Source organism: Chenopodium album, chromosome 8 (assembly GCF_948465745.1).
Source record: "Chenopodium album chromosome 8, dcCheAlbu1.1, whole genome shotgun sequence".
NCBI classification, from domain to species: Eukaryota; Viridiplantae; Streptophyta; class Magnoliopsida; order Caryophyllales; family Amaranthaceae; genus Chenopodium; species Chenopodium album.
Genome location: NC_137841.1, coordinates 67,031,350 through 67,046,493, shown reverse-complemented (window position 1 = coordinate 67,046,493; position 15,144 = coordinate 67,031,350). Strand labels below are relative to the sequence as shown.

At 33.3% G+C, this 15,144-nt stretch overlaps 1 protein-coding gene across 1 annotated transcript; it reads left to right on the top strand.

The window, feature by feature from the left end:
* Positions 1-1,299: 1,299 nt before the first annotated feature.
* LOC145555378 (uncharacterized) lies at positions 1,300-2,256 on the top strand. Its single transcript, XM_081617123.1, has one exon. It carries the CDS (start codon positions 1,300-1,302, stop codon positions 2,254-2,256), a length of 957 nt encoding a protein of 318 aa, XP_081473249.1.
* The last annotated feature ends 12,888 nt before the right edge of the window (positions 2,257-15,144 follow it).

Here is a 15,144-nt window from a genome sequence, read left to right as displayed (position 1 = left end):
AAACACTATGACGAAAGTTTGGGCGTTATTAGGAAAAATTGATTATTAGGGTGCATGGACCGAATCTTTATGCCTTTCAATTCTTCCATTGGAGGAATAAGGAGAAGGTGTTGAAGGGGAGCCCATGGTGTTTTGATATTATGCTTATTGTTCTTAAGGAAGTGGAAGGAGACGAACAACCTGAACAATTTTCTTTGCTGCATTCTCTCTTTTAGGTTCGTATAAAGCACTTGCCTTTCAATTGTCGTTCGAATGAGGATGTAACCGAATTAGTGATGAATTGGGGAGATGTAATGGAGATAGAAGAGGATGTCCTTGGGTTGGATCGTTTCCGCCGTGTTAGGGTTATGATTAATGTGACGAAGCCTCTTTGAAGGTTTCAGAAAATTAGAGATAAGAGTGGAAAGGAAGTTTTTGTGGAATTTGCTTATGAAAGACTTCCGTTTTTCTGCTTTGCGTGCGGAGTGATTGGTCACTTAGGGCGAGATTGTTGTATGGTGTCGGAGGAAAGCAAGAAATCAAAATTGGGGTGGGGGAGTTGGTTGAAAGCTTCTCCTAGGAAGGGAAGGGCTCGAGACAAGAAGAGATTGATGCTGTATTATCTTCTCACAAGCAACTTTTTGTAACTAAGGAGGTGGAGACTCCTCTGATTGAGAAGGAGGAGGAAGAAGAGGCTATTATTCTTCATAATAACCATGGTAAAGATACGAATGAGGAGGGGGATACTGAATGTGTTGGTGATCATAGTGCGACTGGGAAGAAGGGTGGGGTGGTAGTGAAGGAGTGGTCAATAGCTGATGGAGAGCAGCAGCTTTTGAGTGGGACTGGTGGTGAAGTGGAGGGGGATACTCTGTTATGGCAGAGTGAGAGTGGGGGGAAGGGAAGCCTTTCTTCTGTTCTGGTCAGTGCTGATTCGGGTAAGGTAGGGAGTGGGGTGGTGCGTCCTAGTGGGAGAGAAGGAGGGGAAACTGAGCTATGAGGGGGTGACATAAGGAGGATAAGAAAATTTGTGAGGAAAAAAGGGTCGGGTGAGGTACCGATGGATGTTGAGGAGCATAGAGTGTTGGGGAAAAGGGACAGAAAAGAGGAGGAAATAAATTTGGAGAGTGTGTGTTCGAAGAAGATGATGGTTGATGTTACTAATTTTTCTGGATTGCGGGAGGCGGAGACTGTCGATGAACAGTCCCGCCAAGCTCAATGAGTATTTTAAGTATTAACTGTAGGGGGTTGGGCAATACCCCTGCAGTTAATAATCTCCGGAACTTAGTACGGAGTGAGGCCCCGTCTCTAGTTTTCTTAATGGAGACGAAACTGAGTAGTGGAGAAATGACTAAAATTCGTGCCAAATTTGCGGGTTATGATGGTTTAGCAGTTGATAGTTGTGGAAGTTCGGGTGGTGTTGGCTTGTTGTGGGCGAAGGATATTGAGATTGAGCTTCGTTCGATGTCTATTCACCATATTGATGTGTTTGTGAAGAAATGGTTGGGGAATGCCCCTTGGCATTTCACTGGCTTTTATGGGTGGCCCGAGGTGCATAACAGACATTTGTCTTGGGATTTGTTGACGAGTCTTGCTATGGAGTGTAGTATGGCTTGGATGTGTATGGGAGATTTTAATGAAATTTCGCATGAATCGGAGAAGAAGGGTAGTCGTGATCGTGCACTTTGGCAAATGGAAAATTTTCGAGATGCGGTTGATAGGAGTAATCTTTTTGATTTGCCTTTCTCGGGATACGAGTTTACTTATGATAATGGCCAATGGGGGGAGGACAACATTCAATGTCATCTTGATCGAGCCCTTGTTTTGCAAAGTTGGAGGGATTTGTTCCCGAGTGCGATGCTCATTCATCTTGAGCGTGAGTGGAGTGATCATGCTCCATTGAAATTAGTTCTTGGTCTTGATGGCAGTGAGGTGCGTAGGAAGAGCAGGTTGTTTCGGTTCGAACAGGGGTGGACGGAGAATGCGGGGTGTGAGGGCATGGTTGATCATGCTTGGGCTGTTGGAGGCTTGATGGAGAGTAAATTGGCTTCTTGTGCTATGGAATTAGCAGCTTGGAGTGACAAGGAGTTTGGCCACATTTTTAAAGAGATAAGAAAGAGGAGAAAAAGACTTGGTGTTTTGAATAAAGGAGGAAGGTCAGAGAGCCGTGTGAAGGAGAGAAGGAAGGTGGTGAAGGAGATTACTAATTTGCTTCACCATGAGGAGTTATATTGGAAGCAGAGATCTAGAGCTTTGTGGCTAGAATCAAGGGACTGAAATTCGAATTATTTCCACCGGAAAACGTCCCACCGAAAGCAAAAAAATAAAATATCATGTTTGATAGCTGATGATGGCGTGGTTCATAAGGAGGAAGAGGACATTGAGAGAGTGGCTGTGAGTTATTTTCGAAATTTGTTCAATTCTTCATATCCGGAAAATTTTGAAGCTGCTTTGGCAGGGATCGAGAGGAGGGTCACGGATGAGATGAACAATATTTTGAGTGCAAATTATACAGTTGATGAAGTGCTTGGCGCTCTTAAGAAAATGCATCCGCTGAAGGCTCCGGGGCCAGATGGTATGTGTCCCTTATTTTCAGACTTATTGGCATATTGTGGGCCCTGCTGTGTCTAATCTGGTTCTTGGTATTTTAAATGGTGATCATATTCCGGAGTCTATAAATAAATCCTTTATTGTTCTGATTCCGAAGAAACAAGCTCCGGACAAAATGGTTGATTTTAGACCAATTAGTTTGTGTAATGTGGTGTACAAACTGATTACCAAAATTCTTGCTAATCGTCTGAAAGTTTTTTTGTCGGAGATTACCTCGATTAATCAGAGTGCTTTTACCCCGGGAAGGCTCATTACTGATAATATTTTGGTGGCTTTTGAAGTTTTCCATCATATGAAAAATTCTAGTAGTTTGGAGGGTTTTATGGCTCTAAAACTTGATATGGCTAAAGCTTATGACAGAATAGAGTGGGATTTTCTGAGAGCGGTTATGACAAAATTGGGACTAGCAGATTGTTGGGTTGATCGTGTTATGCATTGTGTTTCGACGGTCTCTTTTTCTATCTTGATAAATGGAGCACCTTCAGGGGAGTTTATTCCTACTAAGGGTATTCGGCAAGGTGATCCATTATCCCCGTATCTGTTTATCTTATGTGCTGAGGCTTTGTCGGGTTTGCTAAATAGAGAAGTGGAGGGAGGGAGACTGACAGGTGTTAGAGTGGCTCAAGGGGCGCCTTCGATCTCTCATTTACTTTTTGCAGATGATAGCATTATTTTTTCGAAGGCAAAGGAGGAAGAGGTTGATACTATAGGTGAGGTCCTTCGGGTTTATGAGGAAGCTTCGGGCCAAATGGTTAACTTAGGGAAAACGACGGTCTCTTTTAGTAAGGGGGTTGATGTTACTAGAAGGGGAGTGTTGGGGGTGAATGTGGTAGATATTCATAATAAATATTTGGGGCTCCCTACGGTTATTGGTAGGTCAAAGAAGGTGTTGACGAAGGGTATTCGAGAAAAGATTTGGAAAAGACTACAAGGGTGGAAGGGGGGATTTCTTTCTAAAGCGGGTCGGAAGGTGTTGATTAAGGCAGTGGCCCAATCTATCCCAACCTATGCGATGAGTGTGTTTAAATTCCCGTCTTCTTTTTGTGACGAATTGCGATATTTGGTGGCAAATTTTTGGTGGGGGCATAAGAATGGTGAGAGAAAAATTCATTGGGTGGCGTGGAAGAAGATGTGTGCTCCTAAAGCTTGTGGTGGCCTTGGGTTTCGTGATTTGAAGTTGTTTAATGTTGCATTGTTGGGTAAACAGGCATGGCGCCTCATTCAACATCCGGAGAGTTTGGTTGCAAAAATTCTCAAGGCAAGATACTTCCCGAATGGCTCTTATTTAGATTCGGACATTGGGACGAATCCAAGCTACACATGGCGAGGCATTTGGGGGTAAAGTGGGTGATAAATAGGGGCATTCTTTGGAGAGTGGGGGATGTTTTATCTATCCTGATATAGAACAAGCCGTGGATACCTAGAACACAATCGAGAATGGTTATCTCGCCTAGAGGGAGTGTGGCCGAAGATATGAAGGCATGTGATTTGATTCATCTAACCACCGCTTCGTGGAATGTCGATATGTTAAATGCTTTGTTCCTTCCGTTCAAGAGGGACCGAATTTTGAGCATTCCATTAAGATGCCGTTTTCCGGACGATACGATCTGTTGGGAACTTGAGAAGCATGGGGATTATTTGGTACGGTCTACATACCGTGCGATTTTTGGTGATGTTGATGCAGGTGAAATTGCGTCGGCCTCTAGTGGTATGAATGTTTGGGGCAAGCTCTAGCATGCTAATACTCTACCAAAAGTTAAGATTTTCTTTTGGCGTGCTTGTTATGGAGCTCTTCCTACTATGGTAGGGTTAAAGAGGAGGGTGGAGAGCATGAATCCCGTGTGTAGTATATGTGGTGTGGTAGATGAAACAGAGCTTCATTGTCTTCGAGATTGTGTGATAGATATCTTGGATGGTGTGTTCACGAACTTTGGGGATGGCATTGACTAAGCCGGACTGCCTACCAAGTAAGTAGCATGGCCTTTTCATGACTACTTGTTGGGCTATTTGGACAGCACGTAATAAGTGGCTTTTCGAGGGAGAAGCTTGCGATCCTTGTGGCTCTATGAGCTATGTGCGAAAGCTTATGGCTGAATTGCAAAAAGAGGAAGATGGGGCGTCTAGTGGGAGGTCTGCTGGTCGAAAAAAGTGGCAGGCACCCGTGGGTAAGACGCTTAAAGTTAATGTTGATGCTGGCACTTGGGAGGGCTTGGGATCGAGTATGGGTGATGTTGTTCAACGTGCTGATGGTACGGCTTATACTGCTATAATAGGTATGGTGGAGGACCGATGGGCGCCTGATGTTGCGGAGGCCAAAGCTATGATCTTTGGGTTGAAGTTTGCGATGTAGCTGGGGTATAATGATGTGGTCATGGAGAGTGATTGCCTTGGATTGATTAATGCAATTAAGTTACGAGAGAGAGGGAGTAGTTCTTTTCACCTTGTTTGAGATGATATCTATCATGTTAGTAGTTTTGTTGCTTCTATTAGTTGGAGTTTTGTGAGGAGGGAGGGTAATAAGGTAGACCATTAGCTTGCTCATTGTATGCCTTGGGCTATAAGTGAACGGGTTTGGTTTTCGAACTTTCCCGATTGTATTGCTTATTTGCTAAATTTTGACCTCCCGAGTAATGATAATTAGTTGCCTCTTTGGGGCTTCCTTTTAAAAAAAAAAAAAAAAAAAGGATAATGCTATACATAGCCCTAAGGGCTATATATAAGCATTAAATACACTCTTGAAAATTGTATAAAATTAGGAATTCATTACAAAAACATGCGCAAATCAGTGTAATTAGTGTTTATATTTTCATGATTTCCTAACTTTTTACGATTTTCTAGTGTAAATTTAATGCTTATATATATCCCTAAGGGCTATGTATAGCATTTTCCATAAAAAAAGGGTAATGCTATATATTTCATACCCAGACTTCAGACTCTATCACATCAGCTTTCCACTAACTTTAAAATACTTTTATATTATTCAGATTCATACAAGACTTTCTCCAAATTTATGCATTATGTCATTATCCCAAGACTCACTGCAAACTCACTTAATCCTCTTCAATATATATATATATATATATATATATATATATATATATATATATATATATATATATATATTGTAAAATATCTTTTATTATTTATATTAAAATTATTGTAAACTTTTGGTTGGTTAGGTGGCTAATTTTCATTGGCCTTGCAAAGTCTTGACATGGGTTTGGATTTTTCAAACTCCATGTAAGACTCACATGAATCTTAGATGAGTTTATTGCAAGAATCTTGAGTAACACTCATGTTGAGACTTTTCTCAAAACTTGCTATAAACTTACCCTAAGTATAGGATTATCCTCTAAAAAAAATGGGTGAGTATTGAATGTGGCTGACCACACAATGTGACCATATTAGTTTATAGGGGTAATCTTTAATTATATGTATGGTAACCTCATATATATATATTATAATATATATATATAAAATATATACCTTACAAAAGTAATTCAGATTCATTATATGAGTGAAGTCAAGTAATTTAGAAATGAGTAATCATATTTGTTCATTCGAGTAACCTTTATTCGTTTGTTTAAAAAATAAAAGAATAATTCTACTAATCTAAGAGAGTAACCCCTTTTCTCATTTAAGTAACCTACATACGTTATGGTAACCCCATATGACAATAGGAGAGTTGGTCCCTTAATCTAATAAAGTGTTTGACTCTCTCTTCTTAAACTAATGTGGGACACTTACTTGTTGTAATACTTAGGAGGTCTATTTTTCAATTGGTTGTTTCAAACTTTGAATAATCTAATGTGATGGTATCCCCTCACATTAGATTATATTACATTACATGTTGAATATATTACCCGTGGTTTTCGTGTTTGAAAATATTACATGTTGAATAATTTTCTCGGTATTAGAATTTATTTTGACGATAAAGAATTTAATTTGTACTCCCACCGATAAAATAGAGGGAGTACAATAAAAAATCTATTCCGTATAATATGAAAATAAAGAAAATTTAATCCGTACAATATAAAAAATTAAAAGTATTTTAATATTGAGTAATACTTATTAATACGTAGCTGCAATATATAAACCACTACATTACTACACTATTAATACAAATACGAGAATCTAAAATTCTATCTTCTATCTCACTCTTGATCATATCAATTGTTGGACAGTGTATTGATTCAAATAATATTTTTTATATACTTTTTTCCAATATTACAACTGAATAATATTTACATTAAAATTGTTTAAAAATTATTCATAAATTAACAAATTACGTGAATACATATACTATTGAATAATAGTATTAAAAATAAAAATAAACCGGTTAAATGTTATTGAAGCAATGTTTGCATTAATACATAATATTATAAGGAAATAAATTAAATATTTGCTCTGAAAATAAGTTATGTTATGTGGTTTTATCTACCTTTGTATTTAAATTGATAAGTAGATTTTTAATTAATTTTCGTATCATTATTCTTTTTTTCCCAATATTTATTAGCATAATGATCTCAATCTATCCATAATATTATATTAGACAACTGATTATTATTTCAGACACTTCAATTAATTAATCTTGTAATATATAAATACATACTAACTCTCGATCTATTGTTTTTATCAAATTAAGTAGTGCAATTATGTCAAAATAAATGATTACAACGTAAGAAATAATGTTTAAAAAAAATCAATTTTACTATTCAACAATAACAAAAAATTTAAGTTGGCATGTTAAAATCAAATAATTAAGGGTTAAAATCAAATAATATAGGGTTAAAAAATAACAAATGCAATAATAAAATAATTATAAGTTACTAATAAATATAGCATTTTGCCAAACTATATAAATAAAAAATTTATAGTATTATATGATTATAAAATATTTATAATAAAACATAAATTTTTTTATGCTTTGTTTAATTCTTGTAAAGACATTTTAATTGATATCCTTACTAATAGACTAGTATGATATCATTTCAAAAAATAAAATAATTATATAAAACCAAATATTATTAATGTAAGGACTAACGATTTAAGTATTTAAAAATTACTTCAACCACCATATATCAACAACAAAACTTAAATTAAAGGGCTAAAATCAAGCAGTGAAGATAAGGGTTTAAATTAAATAGTGGAGAGATACATTATTCAGGGATAGAGGCCGAGAGTATTGTTGTTAATTTGATGTTAAAATAATACATCACATTTAAATTTCAATGTGTTTTATTTACCTGATTTTTTTGCACATATTTGAATTTAAGTGATGAACTTATTTGAATTTATTAAAATTCATTTTAGTTGTCATTTGTACTCTGGTTATCCTAATTATCAAACCTTATTTTACTTGAATTTAATTTATTTGAACTTAATTGAAATTATTAGACTTGAAATATGTGAAAATAAGGTGAACAAAACATGCCCTTAGAGTTTGTTCTCTTTACCTATGTGTATCTAAATTGAATTTATAAAACCTTGTTGAACTTTAATTCAGACTCGATTGAACTTATTAGATATTATTCAACTTATTTAAACTTTTGGACTTAATTCATTGGACCTTATCATAACTTTTAGAGTTGATTGGAAATTATTATATGTTGTAATTATCTTTTGGAGAGTTATTTTCATTACGTATACACCTATTTATGTCTTAGAATAATCGACAAGTTCAAACTTTACGCACGTGCCGATATGTTAATTTGACCCTATTTTTAAATTATGAAATTTACATAAAAAAATTTTACCAACAAACTTTATATTATATTCATACCTATCTAAAAACATATTTTATGTCTTTGTTAAAAAAAAAATACATATGTTAGTTTTTAATTATGTTACTAAACAAAATATAATCAAAGTTAATATGTGAATAGTGAAAAAAAGTCAAGTGTGTCAATTATTCTGAGACGGATGGAGTGCAAAATGAATATTGTAATACTAAATCAAACAGCTATGTAGTATAATGGTACCATTAATATAATATATATATAATATATTTTTTTTAAAAAATAGTTTTGATATAATTACATTAGACATGATTAATATTGAACTTATTGGAACCTATTAGACCCTGTTGAACATATTGGACTTTATTAAATTGAACATAACTTATCCGAACTTTTAATATTTAAATTTTTCTTATTAGGTGTAGAGAACTTGACCTTAATCAAGTAAAACTTACCAACATAGTGCATAATATCATTTTTCCTCAATATCTTCAATAAAACAATTTTGGTAAATCATAAATTATGACACACGGATATAATCTTTTAGTAAGGCTCTATCCTCTTTACCTTATTTTTGCTGAAATGAAATTATTTAAAATACAATGGGTTATTTTTCCCGAACTTTGAAATTATTTTTACTAATTGTCAATAAAATTATTCTTTAAAATTATGATTTTAATTGAACTGAAACTTATTTTTATTGAACTGAACTTAATTTATTTTTATTATTAAATTGAAGTTAATTTATTTTTGCTAAATTGCACTTAACTTATTTTTGATAAATTGAACTTAATTTATTTTTACTGAACTATATGCTTTAACATGTATAGAATATGACTTAAATCAATAATAAATTACGGCATCAATTAACTATTACTAAACAAAATATTGCTGACATTATTGACTCCTAAATTATCATACGTGTCATTCTCACATTAAAAATTTTTCCTTTCATTTCTATCTGTCATGTCATCAATTATTAATTTTGTTTAATCTACAGTTTCTACACTATATAATTTTCAAACAAAAAATAATTGTCACTTATATATATATATGTATAATGCATGATAATAATATTATTTAAATCGTGCAACGCACAAGTCTAATCTAGTATAACTATAATTGTTATAAGAAAATCACAAATAGGTTTTTGTTTTTGAAAACCGAACTTTTTTCTCCTAAAATAGCGGAGAACTCGCAAAACAATTAGGAAATTGAAAAACTAAAGAGAATGGAAACAATTATAAAGAACTTGTATGATTTAATTATATTTGTTTTGTAGCCGGTCGTAGAGGTCCGGGAGGGCGTAGAGGTCCGCGATGGCCTAAAGGTATGAGCGGTCTTTGAGATCCGACCGATCCTAAGGGTTCGACCGGGGCTGAGGGTCCACTCGGTCCTCCAAGTTTAATCGGTTCACTCGGTTAGCCTGATCCGTCCACTCCGCCCGTCACACCTGATTCGATGGAGCTGGAGATACAAGGGTAGATTTTTTGATATGTTAAATATTCAATAAATCAATCTCTTTAATTGGTTGATAAGTAGTGACGAATCTTATATTTAATTTTATAAGTGGGTTTTATAACATAAAAAAAATTATATAGAAATTACTCATAAATTAACAAATTACATGAAGCTATAAATATAAATTACATGAAACTATAACTATAAATTTTCAAATTAACTATAACCTAAGAAAATCTCTAAATCCATATGCACTTTTTAAAAGTTTATGTAATTTGTGGCCTTTAAATTTATATATTGTTGAGTATAATGTGGCAAACCTTAATTTTTTATGGCTTAAATTAAAATCCTAAATTTAATTGACGAAATAAGTAAACCCCTAATCCAATTCGAGGTACAAAACTTAAAAATTAAGATCCCAAATTGAATTGAAGCCCTAAACCCTAATTGAATCCCTAACTATGTTAATTAAAGTAAATTAAAAACTTTAAACAATTAATTAAACAAAGAATTAAAACAATAGCTTTAATCATTACTCGGTTTGGTGAGAAATTGGGTTGAATTGCTCAAATTATTTTTTCTGTTGGATATTTTGAATGAGTTTGGAGGAAAAATAGTTGAAGAGGGGAGAATTGAGTGGAAAACCGTGGGAGTAGGCTCCACAAATGACTCAATTGACAGAAACCGTTTATGGGTAGTGCTAGACAAACTTTTAATATCTTACGAGTAGTTCTAAATAATATTTTAAAAAATGGGTAGTTATTCACAAAATATTCTTTCTTTAATGTAGTTTTACACAAAATTTCCTTCTTTAAAAGTAAAAACTCATTTTAGCTATCACAACATTATAAAGGATCTATATAAAATAAATTAATATTCATTCAAAATTGAATATCTGATCTAATCAAATTTGACACACAAATGCACTATTTTAATCCTAAATAAATTAATATATATTACTCATTTTGTGTCTGAGTGGTACCTAAGTTTTTGATTGGATTTTAGGATTTTTTTTTTCCTTGAAGGCGAAATCTTAGATAATTAATATATTATAATTTAGTTTTTTTGACGTGTGATACATTTGATATATGTAGACAAGATACTTCCTCCGTTTTTAATAGTTGCAACAATTGACTTTTACACTGTTCATGTGCTCTATTTGACTAGCTTTAACGATTTATAGCTAAACAAAAATATAGTCATGTGGTATCTTGATAGATTGTCTCAATTTATATCATTTTAATATCTAATGCTTATAATTTTTAAATATTCACAATTAAAGATATTGACGATTAAAATAATTTAATATATCGGCAATCGTGAAAAAAAAAGTGTTGCTAGTATAAAAAAAACAAAGAAAGCATGTATATTATAGAAATATACATGCTAGTACTTTTATTTATTGAAAAAACAAAAAACAAATAGATAATCAAATAATTTACTTACAAAACATTAGACAAGATTTAATCACACCAAGCAATTCTGATCTCTTACTAAAACAGTTGCAATTTGCATCATCAATTAATCAAAATACATAGACTAAGACCATGTTCGTTTGAGCTTCTAAGTAGAGTAGATTTCAGCAAATCAGATGAGGGCAGAGCTGAGTAGAGCTGAACATCTCAAGAGAACAGAGCCTAATAATACCATAAGCACTGAATCTGGACCAATTCTTATTGTCTTGAATCGCTTGCCATTTAAATGGGCAACGGGAAGTCCCCCAAGCCCAAGGAATTCAAAACCGATTTCCATTAGGGGGTTTAAATCGCTGCTTGCCATTTACTTTTTTCTATTAGTGTACCGTGTACGTACTGTTGGAGTTTTAGATATTCCCCATAGTTAAACACTCCAAGTCTAGGTACATTTGCTTTAAAAGATCAAAACTCAGGTTGATTGACTTAATTAATATCACATATCAATTAGTTGACTTATATTAATCACCATTTCTTTACTCATGGGCGGACCCATGAAGGAACAAGGGGGACCATTGTCCCCCCATTTTCGGAAAAAAAAAAAACAGAGGAAAAAAAAATTTAGGAAAAAAATTAAAACTGGAAAAATAGTTATATAAAATTGAGTGTAAGAATAAACTAGAAGTTTGCCTTAGCTAAGTTGGTAGTGGGCTTTAAACAATTTGTCAAGGGGCCCAATTTCAGGTTTATCTAGATCAGGGTTAAGTTGTTTTTTGGAGGTAGTAAAAATAAAAAAATTCCTTTATTTTAATCAAACCACTCGACTACTCCGTTATTCCTATTTCCCAACCACGAGGCACGAACCACCACCCACGCGGCCACGAGTCACAGACTGCAGCGGGCATCTTCGGCAAATATTTGCTAAGAAATTAACATCACAAGATAATATGGCATTCAAATCCCCCCTATAACATCACTCCTTTTTTTGGGGGGGGGGGGGGGCGTTTTATTTCAACCTTACCACTCGACTACTCCCTTATTTCTATTTCCCAACCAAACCCAAATTACTTGTATTGTGTACCCATTTTTTTTTTTAAAATTAAATAGGTTGTTGTTAGTTGATTTATCGAAATTGTCCCCCATTGTCAAATTTCTAGGTCCGCCACTGTCTTTACTAACTTATTGATACTCTACATAGTTGGAAGCTAGGCTTTATATATAATAACCGTGAGAGGGTTGCTTCTTTGGGATGAGTGCTCAACTATAAGTTGATTCTCCTCCAGTTCATGAGGACACACAAAAAAGATATATACTTATCTTCTTGCCTTCAAAAAAGTTACACAAAAATATATTCTCTAGTTTTGGGCATTGAAAAGTGGAAAATTTCCTGTTTATCATATTGAGAAACGAAATTTGTTTTTCATGGGGCATTATCGTAAATAAATCAATAACTAATCTATTCATAGTACACCGGAGAGTTAGAATCGTGTATCCTTGGAGGTCGGTTGCTATGAGTCCGCGTGACAAATTTGACTTTAAGGTAGTGATTTATTGTCATGCAACAACATTTTCAGATAAGTCGTTTAGTTATTTTAATTGTCATTAGTCATATTTCCTACACGTACGCACCCAAGTAACCATATTGTTGCCCTTACCCGGCTATCCTTACCAAAAACGATATTGATTTTTCCCAATGTAGAGCAACAGTAGATGATGAAGAAATTAAAAGAAATTGCAGAAAACAACAATGGAGAAATGAGAATTGAAAGAATAAAAAGAAGGGAAGAAAATGCAGAGGAGAGAGGATTGTAGAGGAAGGAAGTGACAAGGGAGTTGAAATATGGTGGTTCACAAATCAAGAGCACAAGTAAATCATAAAAAAAATTGAAAAAAATGTAGTATAACAGACTTCATAAAACGCTTGAGTCATCCAAGTAAAGTGCTTTGGCCTAATTTTGTGTAAAAGGCTAGGGGTACATTAAGTGTACAAGATTCCTTTTGTACACCACCAATCAAAAAACGTCAACTCAGCAATGTAATTATGGAAACAAAAAAAAGAAGAGGGAAAGGGAAAAAAAGAAGAGGGAAAGGAGAGCGGCAAAATTTTCAGGTTTAGCTCCATTGTGAGGAAGGTGGGCAGCAAAATTTTCAATGGGCGGCAACAATTAATGCTTCCATTAATGAATAATACACCATTAATTTTCCAATTAAGCATCAAAATTTCCCATCTTCTCCCCCAAAATTTCATCTTTTCCCCCAAAAATTCCTTGGTGAAGAACACATCCAATTTGAATAAGGGAACGAATTATGAAGAAATTATTCAAGTGTGGATATCAATTTCGGAAATCAGTTACAAGTATTCGCAGGTAATCTTGTTTGTTGTTGAATAATTTCATTTAAATTTCCTAATTTGACGCTTTGATAATTTAGGGTTTTCATTGTTTAATTTAGAAGAAATTGATTTTGGGTAAAGATTAGAAATTTTATAACAATTGATTTGAAAGGGAAAATCGTTTAGATTAATAGATTACTTTGTATGTTGCTTTGGTTTTGTGTATTTTATAATTGTTTCATGTTAAATGTTATTTAACTGAAGGAGTATTTCTGGGTTCCATTGTAATGGAAGCAATTATTAAATGGAATCGAGGTTTATTTGTTGTCAATAATTGTGTAGGATCTGTTTTTTATACATAGGATCATTTTGTCAATATTAAATTAAAATATTATTTTATAATATCTTTTTTTATTTTGTAGAATCTGAGATAAAATACAGTAGTATATTTGATATTGTGGCAGTGAAATGGAAAGTGAAAACTTGTCCCCTCGTTTGAAGATTGATCTTAATGAAGTGATAAACGATGTGATTAGCTCTGTGAGATGCATAATCAAACGATGTAACAGAAGAAGAAGCAACAATGACATTCGATCTGAATGAAGAAGTTGAGGTTCATAACATTGGTAATGAAGAGGTTGAGGTTAATTAACAATTTAAATGAAAATGGTTCTCATAATCGGTCAAACGGAGAAGAAAAAGCCAGTCGTGCTCCGGTTGTGGGTATGTAATTTGCAAGCGATGAAGAATTTATAAGGTTTTGCCATAATATTTATATTGATCCTGTTAATACCATTTTGATGTTGTTTAAATTTGGAAAGATGTTGTATTATGGAATTTGATTCTCAGAAATACGGAATTTGTTTTGTAGTGGGATACTCATAATTTCATATTTAAAGAAATCAAACCTCGAATTGTTTTATTGATGATTGGTAACATTAGTATGTATGTAAAAGTACTAATTTTTATTAGGACATTACTATTTATGGCTAATAGATGAATGAATAATAAAATGCAAACAAAAATAATAATAATTGGTACGTTGAATTTAAATCAATCATGACTCAAATTGTTTTATTAATAATTAGTATCATTAGTATTTAAAGTCTAATTTAAACTGGGATACATAGCATTTATGGCTATTATGTGAATGAAAACTAAAAATAAAACCAAAAAAAAAAAAAAAAAAAAATTGGTGTAGTTTGGATTCGAACACGGATCACTTATGTATAATAGGAAAACATCCACCAACTACACCAAGGGGTATCAACACATATGTTATTGTATTATTTATTTATTTATTTGTGCTATTTATATTTATGTCAAATATATTGTATGATTCTATTAAAGACAATATGATTCCTTAAATGTTAATAGGACGCTTAGCTTATTAATATATTATGATGATTACTGTTGCATATAAATGTTCTTAGGGTTGGGTTAAGGGTTTAGGGATAAAATTTTATTGGGCTATAAATGTTAGGATAATGGTATTGTATGTTGTTGTTTAATTTAATTAAATTATGTGTTTCAACAAGAATATGTGTTAGTAAAAAGTTTTGTACAATACTTGTTACGTTATGTGCATCACTTTCTAAATGGATTAGTTAAC